Raw genomic sequence first — 16,723 nt, 5'->3', positions numbered from 1 at the left:
ACAACATCAGTATGGAAAGACAGTAAAGTTTAGGATCATATAATAATCCAAATTTTTAGTTAAGTGATAAATAATTTATATAAACATAAGAGATGTTATCAAAATTGTATTCAAAGGTGTCTAAATAATGAATGCATGGCCCACCCAGGGACAGTAATAAGGTTCATTTGAGTGGGTGACATTGTTATATTCTAAGCATGAAGTAAAATCACAATGAACTAATTATGACACATACTTTTACATTATTCCAAATACCAATGCAGAGAGTGCACAACATCACATCTCTGGATCACATTTCAGCTATTTATACACATTTTTCCAGGATTTCTGGTATTTTCTTGCTGTTGTCTCTTCATCGAGTTTATGATCAAACTATTTTCACACCTCAATTCTGAGGGTTGGATGGCAGCTGTGTAAACCTGAAAGAACTTCAACATCTTTCCAACTGTCACTTAATAATGCAGTTAATGTTTATCAACAATGATCTAGATATAAAACCTGTTAATTGGCATAATTCTGCATTCTTCACTGAAGTAGCCAGCATGACGTTTTCCAATTAGCCAAATACTAGCACCTGGCTGATGAATGATACATGTATTATATTTTGCCATCACTGAACTGGGTTGAAGTACCAGGCTAGTTTAGCATGGTTTGACAATAATCACCCTCATTTAATTGATGTGCAAAAGAAAACATGGCAATTTCAACTGTGTATTTACGGTTTTGATTGATTGATTGATTTTTATTTTTAACGGCGCATCAGCACTGTTAGGCTATTTAGCGCCAAACACAATGTTATTTGTATAATCTTTTAAAAATTATAAAAGGTCCTATATCGACCAGTGATATAAAAGAACAAATGGTTGAAATTAAAATGGTAAGATGGTAACGATGCAAAATAAAGCTTCCCGATCAACGGGGAATGTAAATGTTGTATGTTAATGAAAAATGATGAAAAGGTATTAAAACGGGATGGTATATATATTGCATAAAACTGCACAAGGTGATAGCATAAAGGTTAGAGTTTAGAGTAAATATTTACTGCTTTCAGGAACTCTATAATACGAGTGATGTTTATAGTATCAAAAAGTTCTTTCATGTCATGTACAATGTAATAACGATTGAACGTAGGTTGCAGGTCAAAACACTCTATCATAAAGTGCTTAACAGTGAATGGTTCACTGCAAGAAATGCACTCTGGTGGGTCACCTTTTAGTATGTGGGAGTGGGTGATATAAGTATGACCAATTCAGATTCTTGCAATGACTACCTCCTCCCTACGCATGGTTCTGTAGGAAGGAGTCCATTCTCCTAGAGTTGGCTTGATTGTATGAAGTTTGTTATTCACGGCATCATTCCATGATGCCTGCCACTTCTGACAAAAGGACTTTTTGATACAAGGTTTAAGATCAGTATATGGTATTTTAAAATCAGATGGTTCTGGAGTAAGGGCCATTTTAGAATCGCGATCAGCTTTTGCGTTACCTTTAAAACCAATATGGCTAGGTAACCAACAATATATTATATTGTGGGAGACACTCAGTTCGGTATTTTTGAAGAGTATGTTTTTCAATAATGGATTCTCCAGTTTTCTATTGAGTAGTGACTGAAGTACTGATAGTTAGTCGGAAAAGGTGATGCTGTTTAAAATACGTTTGTTTTCTATATGTTGCAGAGCAAGGAATATTGCTCTGATTTCAGCTGAAAAAATCGATGTTCCATTTGGTAAGCGAACTTGCCTTGTGTTATTTCCACAAATGAAGGATGCAGCAGCCTTTTCCTCATCCTTTGATCCATCCGTGTAAATTCGTGTGTAGTTTTTAAATTCGGAAAGGAGTTCATGGTTAGAGTTGTGGAAGACAGAAGGACTTGTCTCGGATTTTTTTCCATCATGTAACGTAAAAAGTACTTTTGGTTGTTTAAGTAGCCAGGGTGGTGTTTCGGAGATGAACATTTTCTGAATTTTAGAAAGATCTATTTTTGTACTGTCAAGGCTGGATGATATTCTAATGCCAAAGGAAGATATGGCGTTTGGTTTATTTTCGTACAAGGTTTTGTATTTGGGTTGAAAAACAGCCGAAAAAGCAGGATTCAGAGGGTTTGATTTTAATTTGAGTGCATACTGTGCGGAAAGTATTTCTCTACAATGCGATAACGGTGTTTCGTTCGCTTCAGCTAGTAGGCTTTCACAAGGGGATGTTTTAAATGCTCCCAGAGCCAGTCTTACTCCCTGATAATGAATTGGATCAAGCATTTTCAAATATGATTTTCTGGCTGAACCATACACAATGCAACCATAGTTCAGTTTGAACCATATAAACGTTCTATATAAATTGAGTATGACTTTTTTATCAGCACCCCAGTCAGTGTGTGCTACTACTTTAAGTAGGTCAAGTGCTTTTAAGCATTTAGCTTTCATGTTCTTTAGGTGTGGAATAAAAGTCAGTTTTCTGTCAAAGATAATACCTAAAAATTTTGTTTCCTCAACAACTGGAATAGGTGTTCCGTCCAGCGTGAGGTGAGGTTCATCATGATGTCTTCATAACTGACAGAAATGCATGCATACTGTTTTGGACTTCGAGAATTTGAAACCGTTTGCACTGGCCCAATTTTGAATCTTGTTTATATTTTGCTGAAGTTGTCGTTCAATTGTATGCATGTCCTTCGATCGATAACATGAGAAAATCATCAACATATAGCGAGCAATCCACACCAGGAGTCAAACACTTGGTGATGCTATTAATTTTGATATTGAAAAGTGTCACAGATAAAATACTGCCCTGGGGCACACCCATCTCTTGCTCGTGCAGATCTGAGAGAGTAGAGCCCACTCGTACCTTGAATTCTCTGTCTGAGAGAAAGTTGGATATGAAAGAGGGCAGACGGCCTTTTAGACCTAGACTGTGCAGGTCATTTAGTATCCTGTACTTCCATGAAATGTAATAGGCCTTTTCCAAATCAAAGAAAACTGCTACTAAGTGTTCTTTCTTGATAAATGCATCACGAATGAATGTTTCTAGTCTAACCAGATGATCATTGCTGCTCCGGCCATATCAAAAGCCACTTTGGAAAGGAGATATCAAATTGTTAGTTTCCAAGTAACAGACAAGCTGAGAATTGATCATTCGTTCCATTGTTTTGCACACACAGCTTGTGAGTGCAATTGGTCGATAGCTGTTAGGATCTGTGATATCTTTACCGGGTTTGGGAACTGGTATTACTGTTGCCGCTTTCCAAATTTTTGGTACATTACCAGTAATCCATAAATTATTGAAAATTTCCAGAAGGACTGTTAATGAAGGTTCTGGGAGGTGTTTCAAAAACTGGTAATGTATTTCGTCAGGCCCTGTGGATGTATCGTGGGCCTTATTCAGAGATTCCATCAGCTCAAACAGTGTAAACGGTTGATTATAACTTTCTGAGTTATTCGATGTGAATTTCAACCGTGTCTTTTCTTTGTGAGTTTTTAATCTTCTGAAGGCTTCTGAATAATTAGAGGATGATGAAATTTTGGAGAAGCTATCAGCAAGTATATTAACTATGTCATGTTTGGAATTTATATTCTTGTTGTTTAGTTTGAGATGTCGAAACGAATTGTATTTTCCCTTTCCATTTATTTTGCTGATCGTGTCCCAAACTTTCTTTATAGAGGAACAAGACTTTAGAGTGGAAACATATTTTTTCCATGATGCTCTTTTACTTTCTTTAATCGTGCGGCAGACTTTGGCCCGAACAATATGGTACTTAGTTAAATTTTCGGGTGTTGGACGATTATTAAAAGTTTTCAGTGCTTCTCGGCGTTGTATAATGGCCTCTTTACACTCTTTTGTGAACCACGGTTTTGAGAGTTTTTTAATGTTTGGTGAGGACTTGGAAATGGATTCTTCTGCAATGTCGATTAAAGCAGAAGTAAAATATTAAAAAGGGTTACTGTCGTTTAAAATAGTATCCCTGTTAAGTCTAGTTGTACAAATTGTTTCAAATTTGGCCCAGTCGGCTTTCTTTAAATTCCAATGTGGAATTGCTTCATCAATTGTAACGTCAGTGTTGTTAAGAGAGATTGGAAAGTGATCACTGCTGTGAAGGTCATCAGCGACCTTCCATTCATAGTCCAAAAGCAGCAATGGGGAATAAATTGTCAAATCGATACATGTGTATGTACCCGTTCCTGGGTGTAAATATGTCAGTGATTTGGTATTATATAGACACAAATCGTGTCTGGAAATGAAGTCTTCTATTTTGTGACCTCTGTCATTTATGTGATTTGAACCCCATAAAATGTTATGGGCATTAAAGTCCCCGAGTAAAACAAATGGTGCGGGAAGCTGTTGAACAAGGTTGTCTAATTCGTTTGGTAATAGGTTGGTGTTTGGTGGTATGTAAATAGAACAAAAGGTAATCACTCAATGTAGAGTGACGCTCACAGCAATGGCTTGTAAATTTGTGTTTAAAAGGATGATGCTATGAGGGGCTCTGTTGTTCACAATAACAGAAAATCCTCCTGAGGCCCTGTCAACATTTTGGGAGTAGGTGTTAAACAGGTTGTAGTTTTTAAATGTGATGTTGTCTGTATCTTTCAAGAATGTTTCTTGAAGGCATAGTACTGCTGGATCATGTTCATTTAAAAGTAGGAGAATATCATTGTAATTTGCTTTAAGTCCTTGACAGTTCCATTGTATGATGGTGTTCTTCATTATCCTTTTAAATTGAAGATTGTGGACCTAGGTTAGACTTTTCGCGGAGGCAATTTGTGTGGTTATTTCTATGGAGGGAAGTACGGGGGTGAATTTTTTGTTTGTATGTCTAGAGCTACCTTGAGCGCATGAAGCAGTTTCTTTTGTTGTCTGCTTCCATGAGATTTTTTACTTTTTGGTGATTTCGGTGGTTGGGTATTATTAAATGTAGTCTGAGTAGATGCCATATTTTTCTGTGCTTGGTAATGGGGGGTGTTTGAATTTGGTGTTGAATCGGGTGCTTCGGTTTGTGTTTGAGCGTCCTTTGTTGTTTTCGGATAGTTCTTCACTATAGTGGGTGTATTTATGGTACCTCATCAACTGCAAGGGCTTGGCAATTACTCAGTTAACACAATAAACAGATCAATTAACCTCAAACAAAATACAATCTTATGTTGTATTATATAATCTGACATAGGATTATTTGCTAGCTTATGACAGTGACCGGTGAAATCTTACTGAGATAATGGATTTGTGAGGGCTTGGATTTAATGATCCAACAGCAGAGTTATTGATCCAGGATTTGCAGAATAGGGATAATTTTAAACCTTAATATATATTCCAAATATGAAATGAATTGGATAAATGATCATGAAAATAAAAGTGTTGAAAAAACTTTAAGCAACACGTGTGCCCACAATAATTCTAGACCCCATGGCCATATCAAGTGGAACTACACCTCTTGCGCGATAACTCACACACAACGGGGTCCACAAACACAGAACGCGATATAAGCAAGGCATGAGTTACCAAGGGACCTCAAAAAATTGAAAACAAATTGCCTTGACATCGAGAAAACCGGGGGGGGGGGGGGAGAGGCATTAGGGAACTGGGTTGTTTATTGACTGAATCCTCATTTTACAATCACGTCGATAATAATCTTTTAATTTGTAATAACATGCTTTTTCTAATGAAGTTGTTCATTATTCTGTTTAAATAACATTTATTTTCAAAATGTCCAACATATGAAAGATCATTCCAACTGGTTTCAACAACCATCACATGTATGCAAAAATTACGTCGCTGCTTTTAGTTTTCTTGATGAGTCTGGTTCCCGTAGTGGTGTTTAATATTATCCTGCCAAATCAGGAGACCACAGAGCAGGGAACTACACTAACTGTTGATACACCCCCAAACAAGATTCCTTTTTTCAAAAACACACAACATTTATTTCATGAGACAATCTTCTAGGTTGAAACTCCATTTTTGTATTGCTCAGTTAGTACAATACTGATGTCATGATTTCATTGGAAGTAATAATGAAACTTCTTATCATCCTGGAAGATATCTCCAAGTGCCAGTTCAAGAATTCTCTGAAACTTGCTTGCCCACAATGGTCTGTATCTGTGAAATCAAGCTCTTTATTTTTCGAAGTATTCATTTCGCTTGGCTGCATTGTTATCTTTGATCACAGTTATGAAAGAGTCAGTTAATTTAAGGTAGTTTATGTTACATACACAACAACATTTATAAGTGTTTGATTAATCAAATGAAGTGAGTTCACCCGATATATGACCGGGGCAGCTAGATTTTAAATTTGTAAGATTTTCGTGCCTTTTAACTTTTCTTTTATTCCACCTCCTTTATTTGATTCAAAAGACATAATTAATGTGATAATACAAAGGAGGCCAGCTTTTTATTCAGTGCAACAATACAACAAATATTTCCAGAAGTCAGTTACCAAAACATGGCTGGCACTTAATTCAGTTCTCAGAGAAACGTTCGCAGACACAGCTGTTATGGTAGATTGATGCATTTTACGTTTAATTACAAGAGGACACATTGCATTTATGATGATTACACTTAAAAAGAACTAAAAGATAGAACTAGAACATAAATTTCAATTGATAAATTTTTGTGATAATTTGTATCTATTTAAGTACTGCCTCCACTCAGCATGCGTGACATTTTAATTGATGAAATTTCCTTACATATTGTTAATTGCAGCATACTAGGAATGTCGTTTGGAAAGAAAATGTAAAAAATTGTATGACCTATTTTTAAATTTGACATTTCATAGTGTTGAATAAAATTTCCAGGTCCTATCTACCGTTTTTGACGATAAAATGAAAGACACATAAAAGTTTCCGTTACCAATTTTGATCGCGATTTTCTTCAAGTTCAACAAACGGGGATCAATTTTGGAGGTATTTTCTGGTTTTAAAAATTGGATCCACACCTGACCCAGTGTTATAAGCGGGTTCACGAGTTATCAGGGTGCGAGTTATCGAGGGAGTGGTGTACCAAGGGGCTGGAGCAGGATTTAAAGAAGGGGAGTATGTGATGGTATTATATTCCAAATATGAAGTAAATTTGGTAACAGGTTACTAAGCTATGATACTGAAAAAAAAAGATCTCTCACCAGAGCCATCCATGAACAATAAAAACTCCCAAGCCCACACATAACACAAACACTGATGACCAAGTCTCTGAGTATTAAAAATTTAAATGAGTGAACTCTGCCTTCGTGAAATCAAAAGGTAGAAAAACAAGCCAAAATTACCATATTTACAACCTGGAAATCAAACTTGGCTGTTTCTCACAATGATGGTCATGTGATCCAAATCTCACAGAGAATTCTATATTTCCCATATATGATGCACTGACTTTCCATCTTTATGATCATAACTGTCCATATATTTAACATGGTGGCAAGAATGGTTGGAGGAAACCTTGAGGCTAATGGATTCATACTTTATATACCTGCTTTACAAGTTCAATCCAACTGTAAACTGCACAGACCCAGATCTGTTGTAAGTTGCACAATACGCTGGCAGATACTGGTCTATGAAGTCTGTTAGGAGCAATCAGTTAAACAAACAACACAGGTCCTTTTGTTTATAGTTGTACTCAACTTGTAAATGAGTAGATATGGTATATGAAAGTGTCATCTCTGGACAACTGAATTTAAGCTGGACAACAAAGTTTATTTACTGGCAGCAGGGCTACCATACAAGTCTGAAATTTATTGTACAAAAAACTATGAAGTCTCCACAAACAACTAAAGACTAGAACTCTCCAGACAACGAACTTATAGTTTTTCTGAATCTACTGGCATATTAGTTTAAAATGCAATCTTTTACCTGGAGTTTTCTGCCTGTGAGCCCTGTAATAATGCCATCTTTGGCTTCAAAAATAGCTGAGGTGTCAACATCTCCAGAGCCTGATGTATCAATCAAATCTATGATCTTATGGTCTCCTGTAGTGGTTTCCTGAAAATATGCATGTATATGATCGTATAGTCTTCTGTAGTGGTTTCCTGAAAATAAACATGTCTATGATATTACAGTTTTCTGTAGTGGTTTCCTGAAAATAAACATGTCAATGATCTTATAGTCTTCTGTAGTGGTTTCCTGAAAATAAACATGTCTATGATCTTATAGTCTTCTCTAGTTGTTTCCTTACAATAAACACATCTATGATCTTATAGTTTTTCTGTAGTAGTTTCCCTACAATAAACACATCCATAATCTTATAGTCTTCTGTAGTGGTTTCCTGAAAATAAACATGTCAGTGATCTTATAGTCTTCTGTAGTGGTTTCCTGAAAATAAACATGTCAGTGATCTTATAGTCTTCTGTAGTGGTTTCCTGAAAATAAACATGTCAGTGATCTTATAGTCTTCTGTAGTGGTTTCCTGAAAATAAACATGTCCATGATCTTATAGTCTTCTGTAGTGGTTTCCTGAAAATAAACATGTCTATGATCTTATAGTCTTCTGAAGTGGTTTCCTTAAAATAAACATGTCCATGATCTTATAGTCTTCTGTAGTGGTTTCCTTAAAATAAACAGATTCAAGATCTTATAGTCTTCTGTAGTGGTTTCCTGAAAATAAAGAATTCTATGATTTTAAGGTCTCCTGAAAATAAAAAGCCAATAAAAAGGAAACATTAGTCTACTAAATCTGGGACCTAACAAAACTTAGAAAATCTTACCCTATATACTTGTTTATGAGTCCAACTGCCAACTATACAGACCCAGATCTACCGTGTCTATGTTGTTTTCAGCTATAATGACTTTTAAGTGAGTATATATGCATGTGTGTACAAACACACACACACACACACACACACACACTGAACTGGGGTAGGCCTAGTGAAATTTGACTCAAGGTTACTGACTTGTCCAGGGCCCATGTCTGATAAAATATTTCTTTCAACTTTCTGTTAAAAAAGGGCCCTTTTGGGCACATGGAATTGGAATCAGGGCTTTTTAATTTTCTTAAGTCCCCAGTCCTAGGCCTGTGTCCAAACAACATTTTCTTTCAACACTAAGGTACCCTTTTGAAAGAACAGATGGATATATAAATGTATAGACTAATATTCAAATTTTGCAAATATGTCATTATTTTTAAAGTCTGTATTTTTTTCAATTTTCTGCTATGCACAAAACTGCAGTATGTTCTAAGTGACATTATATTCGTTTCATTAACTGTCTGGGCCATCAAAGAGCAATTACATCATTTCCAGTGAGAAAATGAGAAACTTGTTTCCGATGGCATGCAGATAACAGTATGTTCCACTGGACACTAGTCAGAGTAAGAAAAATAATTGGATAGCCAGCTGTTCAGGGTTCTTCAAAACCTAGATTGTATCACTCCCATATTTAAAAAGAGTTTCATGTTATGCTTCTGCCAAAAAGTATCATCTAATCTGCCAGAAAGAAACCATTCAGCATGTTGTCAAAATGCTGCATTGTGGATAGTGAGTCAGTACAAGTGATTGTTTAACACTGGCTGCCCTGGGACTGTGTCCGAAGTAAATGTCATTCAGCTCTGTTGTTTACTGCACAATTATCATCAATCACATCATGCAATGAATACAGGACTATATACAGATGATTACTAAACATGGAAGCTTTTATTAACATATAAATGAGTAAAAATTGTCTTTTATATCTAATTTGTTTCTTTTTTTATTACATGGACATGACAAACAGGGCTATCAACAGTGATATATACCATTACTAAAAGGGTATAGTCTAACCAAGAGTATACATCTATGGTCCAGACCACATAGATGTATAGTTCAAATAGGGGCTGCACAAAGATCCAAATCCACAAAAATCGACCCAAGCCTACCCCAAATATACCAATCTACCCAAATCTACACCAAATACATACAAGTCTACTGCAAATACACTTTTGGTACGTGCAATATACAAAGTATATTTTCTTTAGGTATCATATATTACATGAAAATATCAGAATAAATAAATTGCACTAGACTGTCAAGATTTTATTTGCAAAGCGCAATATACAGCTTATGATCTTTTTAAAGACATTCATGTGTACTAAAGTTCTTTTTACATTTTTAAAAATTGCTTACATTGGCATTACAATTTTCAATATTTAGAAATTCTTCTTTTTTTCACCACTGTATGATACCCAAATAACAAGTACCTTGCTTATATGTAATGAATATCACAGGTATTAAAGGTATATCTCTGTACAAATATACCATATTTGCCGGCCTGTAAGATGAGACTTTTTTTTTACCAGAAAAGCTTAGCTTCGTCTTATACATCCGAATCAACTTACATATGGATTATGACATCCAAATCGCTTTATCATATTTTCATATGGAAAATAATTCTCCAAGTGTACGAAAAATAATATGCAAAAAATACTGCATTTTGGGGAAGAGGTCACATATGAACAAATACAGGATCCCACAGTAAGTATTTTAAACAATTACATGATCATCAGTATTAAAAGTTAACATAAATCAGATGTAATTGTGCTAAAGTAGCATGCACCAGTAACGTACATTGTTTGTAATATATGTTGTTTAAATTTAATTACATATATGTGCGTTAGAATTTACAAGTTAGAAGGTGAATAACTATGACAAAGACCTATTCCATCACAATTTTCTTCTTGCACCTAATGATCAAATAATATGCATGCCACATTGAGAGCGAGAGATGTCTTCATGACTGTAAATCTGTATTGTTCACTTACCTGATGACTGATTTTACTTGTGTACAAGTGCAGAATCATATTCCATTATCAATTAATATCACTAGTTAAGAGGTTCCTTTATATTTTTGTTTCCACTTCAATTATTACAAGAATCACGTAGCTTTGTCATGGTGTGTGTGATGTGTTGTGATTTGGATTTTTAATGTAGCTTTAACAATTTATCAGTCACATCGCTATGATGCCTGCAATGTGGCAGTTTACAGTGATGCCTAGCACTGGGGCATCATGCCGCAGACATGTAGCATGATGTCCCACCCAGTCACATTATCCTGACACCTGGCCGACCAGTCCTAACACTAACCTCTTAATGCCGAGTGCCAAGTGAGAGTGAGGCAGCTGTTAGTATCATTTTTGTAAGTCTTTGGTATGACTCGACCTGAGATCGAACCCACGGCCTCCCGCATCCGAGGCGGACACTCTTACCACTAGACCACCGGAGTGGTTAGATTTACATGCTAATTAAATATGCTTCAGCTGTATCCAGTCATTCCAAGATAACACCTGTTTGAGGTCAAGATTCTGCAGACCAGATCAGATTAGCGAGGCTACTAACAGGGAAATGAGGCATCCCATGGGTATTATGAATACCTTACCATATACTTAAAGGAAATGCCATGTGGTTAATATTGTAAATTTCTCAGCCAGTGACATCTTTTAACTTGCCCAAGGAACTGACAGCAATTTAAAGTACATCTAGCATGAGCAAAAGATCAAAAACAGTTGCTACCTAAGTACACACAGAGTACATGCACTTTAAACAAAATCTTAATTGCTGGGAATGGAGAGGTTGTTATACTTGCAAAGAAAAATAGAAAGCATGCAAAATGGTCATTCTTGAGATTTAATCTAATGGAGACTATATGGATATAACTATTGTGAATATTTAAACCCTGAAGGAGTATGGTATGTATTTTCAAAGTTTACATTTAGTGTTTCATTTATTAATATTTTCTCTCTTTGACAAAAGCTTCAGCAACATGGGGACAATAAGTTAAAAAAACAGAACAAAAATTCCACAATGAGCTGAACTCTCTCTCTCTCTCATATACTGAACCATATTTGACTTCATTCGTGAGGTGTGTAGAAGAAAAATATGATGGAATACACATGCATCCTTCTCTCTGTATCCCCCCCACCCCGGCATTTTAGTATTAATGATGCAATTTCCCTATTTATGGTAATTTGAAATAGCATACAGTGAAACTTTTAATATTTATGAAACCAGAAGTTATAATTTAATTCCACACAGCATTGCAAGTTTTATCCTATCTATAATTCAATAAATTTTTGGGTCAGCATCAGTATATGAAGCTAGAAGTACATAATACGTTTAGGATGCTTCTTGTAAAATAAATTAGGTACTTACATTTAATGATCCTGACTGGAAAGGTTACTGAGTTACAGGTAGGATAAAATTCATGATGCTGTATGGAACGAAGTGAAAAACACAATCCGCAGTGTTGATCTGGCCTCGACTTATACTCCTCATTTACTTATAGGCCGACAAATATGGTACTCCAAGTATACCAAAATTGTGTCATATGGACATTGTACATTCTTTCGGTATCAAATATTTGACAAAAATCTGGAAAGTTAATTTAAAAATACCATATCTCAGAGTTGTTTTTACCTAGATTAAACAAATACACAAAATCACCATAATTAATATTTATAAGTTGTTTACTGACATTTGAGTTAAAAGTCTTGCTTATTTACAAACTTAGAATTTTCTGAAGTAAACTTGTGATCCACATCCTGGTCATTTTATTGTGTCTTAGGTTTGTATTTAACATTTTAGATCAGTCGGCAGAATCACTTTTTGTTGTGTTCAGATATAATTTGAGAAGATTAATTTCTTTACATTATTCATTGGAATTACAAAGTGCAAGTTGACTTTTGGGACTAAAACATTATTTTGTGATTATTGTGAAATCTTTCAAAGACATTCTTGATTATATCAATTGTCATGTTGCCTGCCCGTGAGTACGTAAGTCAAGAACAAAGGAACTGGTTAGAAGCCATGTATATATGTTATACCCCATGGCTATAGTGGTCCTGTTCATAATCGTTACAAGAGCCCCGCTTTGTTGGGTGTCAAAAATCACATGTGGACACTGAAAGCTTTGTTCAAGAACAAAGGACCCTTATTGGCGTCATAAATCTCACCACGCTGACAGATGGCTGGAGCATTGTCTGCTCAGTTGAATAGAACAGGGTATAATCAATATCCAATCGAGAGAGGGTGTAGTCACCATTTCAACCCGAATTTAACTGAGTACTTTAGACTAGAAACCCCATTCAATGTGAAACGTCATGCTGAGAAGTTGTAGCAATAACTCCAGGAAGCCACTTGTGAATTGGCGGGAAAACTTAGGAAATTCTAAGGAAAGACAAAGTTTTGTAAAGGTCAGTGAGTTATTTGCTCGATTGTTGCAGAATATTACGGCATGGTAATTGTAATTATGTGCAGTTCGTATACTTCATTACTAGAATCGTTAGTACGTAGAATTGCCTTAAGTTTGTAGTGTTTAATTTACATGCGTATTTGAGAAAAGAGCTATGATTCTAAAAGAATTATGTTGACTGCTAGCTCGAAGTTAGAACTAATATTGTAATTTGCTATTTGGTTAATTCGTAGTAAATTAGTGTATTTATTCATGTGATATTCAGTATTTTGCAAAAGTTGAATTGAATTGTAACTTTGGAAAATGGTTGCCATGTGGAAAATTAGTTAATATGGATATCTGAATATTTGTGTACACTTGTGGGAGTGTAATGTACAGATATGCATCTTATTGCTGTGCTATTGTTCAGTATAACAAGATTAAGAATATATATATAGATGTGATGCAATTTATTGATGTCTGTATGATAAGTAGTTGATACAGTGCTTTTATCATAATGTTGTTTACCATACAAGAGCGTATGGGTATCTCGCTGTGCACGAATGCGTGACCGAAAAATGTAATAGCCTTTATCTGATGATTGATTGTTGGTTTAGTGTGAGACGAGATGGCTAAGGAAATATGCTAACAACCTTATGTTTTCACAGGAAGCTTTTAGGGTCAAACTTCTGGTGTGGTTTAGTGCTGAGTCTCTAGGAGAGACGAATACAGACTAGTGGAGAAGTTGATTGTGAATCGAAGGCTAGTTGGAGAGCAGAGTCAAGGAGGAGGAGGAAAAGGAGTCGAGGAGGAGAAATTGGAGAAGGAGCAGTCGAGGAGAAGGAGTTAGGAGGGAAGTCAGAAGGATAAAAGGAATTGATAGGATAGGAGAGATACAGATGAGTAGAAAACAAGGACAGGTGGAAAAGCAATCTCACATTATAAATCACAGGATGCAATAGGCTATCACTTGGTCGCGAGGAAGAAGAGTGATCAGGAAATATTAGCATTTGAATATTGAATTGTATTAAATTGTTATTCCTTTGAATTTCACCTTTGTGTTCTCAATAATTTAACTATTGGAATTGCTGACTGGGGGCTCAGAGCTTTACCTCTCTTTATCACTAATTTACTTCCTGCAAAATCGAGCCTGGGTGGGACTTCCATAGTAATTTAAATAATATATTGGGAGCACCCCACCCAAACCCTACCAAACACCACATCACTCTGATGAATCAAGACTGTTGGTACATCAACCTATTCAAGACTATTTGTATATCAGCACATTCAATATCTGAGTTTATTCAGAAAACTATACTTTTTAACTTGTGATAGAAGTTTTAGAATTATTTCATTTAATTCACAATACTGGATGTTCTTCTTAAATTTTCACTTTGTAACTAAGAGAAATCAACTATTTGTTGATTTTACTAAACTTGGTTTTACTTCTTTCTGTTTCTTAGCTGAAGACCAAAAAGTCATAACGTGTCTAGAGCATAGTTTAATGTTTAATACATTTTTAAAACACCAAATATTTAATAAATCAGTTTGTTTATTTATCTTAAAAGCAAACAAAAAAAAAGTTTAATGACTTTTTTCTTACTAATTTTTGCAACTAGTGACAATTAAATTCTGTTTTGAATAATTACAAGATTTACTACCCGAGGGAAGTGTGCAATGCCAAATGCTAAAGCCTCAATGGATGTGAACCTCTTAATGGTACTAAAAGTTGGTACAAGTAGACCGATATAAAATAACATATTCATTATTACTGAATATATTACTAAATAAATGAAATTATATAAGAAAAAAGCAAAGATAGATACACCCTCCATTTGCATTCATAATACATATGGAAAAAAACAGCAGAGGATTTATATGTAAAAAATAAACTACAAAAAAAGCAATTTCAAAATGTAAAGCTGTTTAATGAATGGTTATTTTTTTAGCCATGATAGAAAATTAATGAGATATATTCCATGTTATTTGTATTGCTACTGGTCTTCATTCAGCTTAATAATTAAAATGAGGAAATTAACTTAAAAAATAGGAAAAACAAAATTAACAGTCTAACTACCAGAGGTAAATAATAAACAAGAAATTGGAACAAAGATCTTGAAAATTCTTCCCTAAGAATTAACAAATTTAATTCACACAAAACTTTAAGCCACTCAAAGGTGGCCAAGAAAATGGAAATTAAAACACACAGATTGTCTTACAGATTCTTCAATATGAAGGACTACAGCCAATTCATGCTTGTAAAGCAAATGAGAGACTAGACATTAAAAGATGTTTGTGGACATTATTTGCAATTATAGCGACTTATTTTCAGATTTTGCAGCGCTCTGTAAATTTTTTTAACAGCTCCTCTTACTACTGTTGCACATGAAAGGTTTTTTCATCATATAACAGACTTAAAACAAAAGACTGGTCTAGCTTGAAGCATGAAACTGTTGTTGTTGTTGTTGTTGTGGGGTTTAACGCCATTTTTCAGCACAAGACAGGCTATACATGGTGGCCAGTATTAATGGTGGAGGAAGAACCGGGAAAACCCCCGGAAAGAACCACCAACACACGAGAAGCTACTGGCAAGCTTTCTCACATAACCACATTAGCAGAATCCGAGACTCGAACCCACGCAGACAGAGGTGAGATGGCAGTGATCTGTAACGGAGAGCGCTCTAGACCACTCAGCCACTCGGGGCCCCCATGAAACTGTAAACAAGTTGATCAAAATAATAGAGGAGGTTCCATGACGACTTTTGTCCACAGAATGATATATATTTTTTTGTCAGGTCAAAGAATAGAAAAAGTGTTGAAACTCACTTAAAAAACTAGATAGTATAGTGGCATTATGTTATAAAAATGCTTTGGACAATTACTGACAAATAGCTTTTTTCCTATATGATCCTATAAAAGTCTAATAACTGAACCCAAATGAGTAACAAAATAATAATATTACTTTTTTCATGTTCCTTTCCAGTCTTTGTAAAATTAAGCAAGTTATTCCTGAGTTTATGCCTGGGACTTCCAGATACAGGCTGGGGACTCATGAGTTTCAGGAGTGAAAAGTCCAGGAGTTCTCATACTAAAACTCTTGAGAACCCTGTTTATCGTACACATGAAATATATCTGTAATTCTGATCCAGATTTAATGCACTCACTGATGTACTACTGTTGTTGTTCCCTCAGCTGCTCTGTTTTCAATGATATTTTAAGGAGTGTTGCCAGTTCTAGTTAAACTCTAATGATCTTCATGTACTTTAAAGATTTTTCTGATGTTGTTGTTGTTGTTGTTGTGGGGTTTAACGCCACTTTTCAGCACACGATAGACTATATATGGCGGCCAGTATTAATGGTGGAGGAAGAACCCGGGAAAACCCCGGAAAGAACCACCGACCCATGAGAAGCTACTGGCAAGCTTTCTCACATATCAGAGATCTCGCTAGGATTTTAAAACTAGGAGTCCAGGACTCCCATTTTGGTAAAAATAGGGGTCCCACCATCAAAAGTTGCAGTCTGTTCTTTCCTACAGAATCAACACAAACCTGAGTGCATCTATTTTTAGATGGAGAGGTTTTCGTAATGTAATCACTCACTATAACATAGTTTCATTACAAATAG

At 35.4% G+C, this 16,723-nt stretch overlaps 1 protein-coding gene across 1 annotated transcript in view; it reads right to left on the bottom strand.

The window, feature by feature from the left end:
- LOC149798978 (tripeptidyl-peptidase 2-like) overlaps nt 1-16,723 on the bottom strand; it is a 136,308-nt gene that overhangs the window by 117,305 nt on the left and 2,280 nt on the right. The window contains exon 2 of the mRNA XM_089957889.1: nt 7,817-7,945. Within this exon, the coding sequence (XP_089814015.1) occupies nt 7,817-7,945 (129 nt within the window). The remainder of the gene's footprint in view (nt 1-7,816; nt 7,946-16,723) is intronic.

The sequence above is a fragment of the Sinohyriopsis cumingii genome, chromosome 5, assembly GCF_028554795.1.
Source record: "Sinohyriopsis cumingii isolate HCF-2022 chromosome 5, ASM2855479v2, whole genome shotgun sequence".
NCBI lineage: Eukaryota > Metazoa > Mollusca > Bivalvia > Unionida > Unionidae > Sinohyriopsis > Sinohyriopsis cumingii.
Note: the sequence above shows the minus strand (reverse complement) of the source record. Positions and strands in the feature narration are given on the sequence as shown.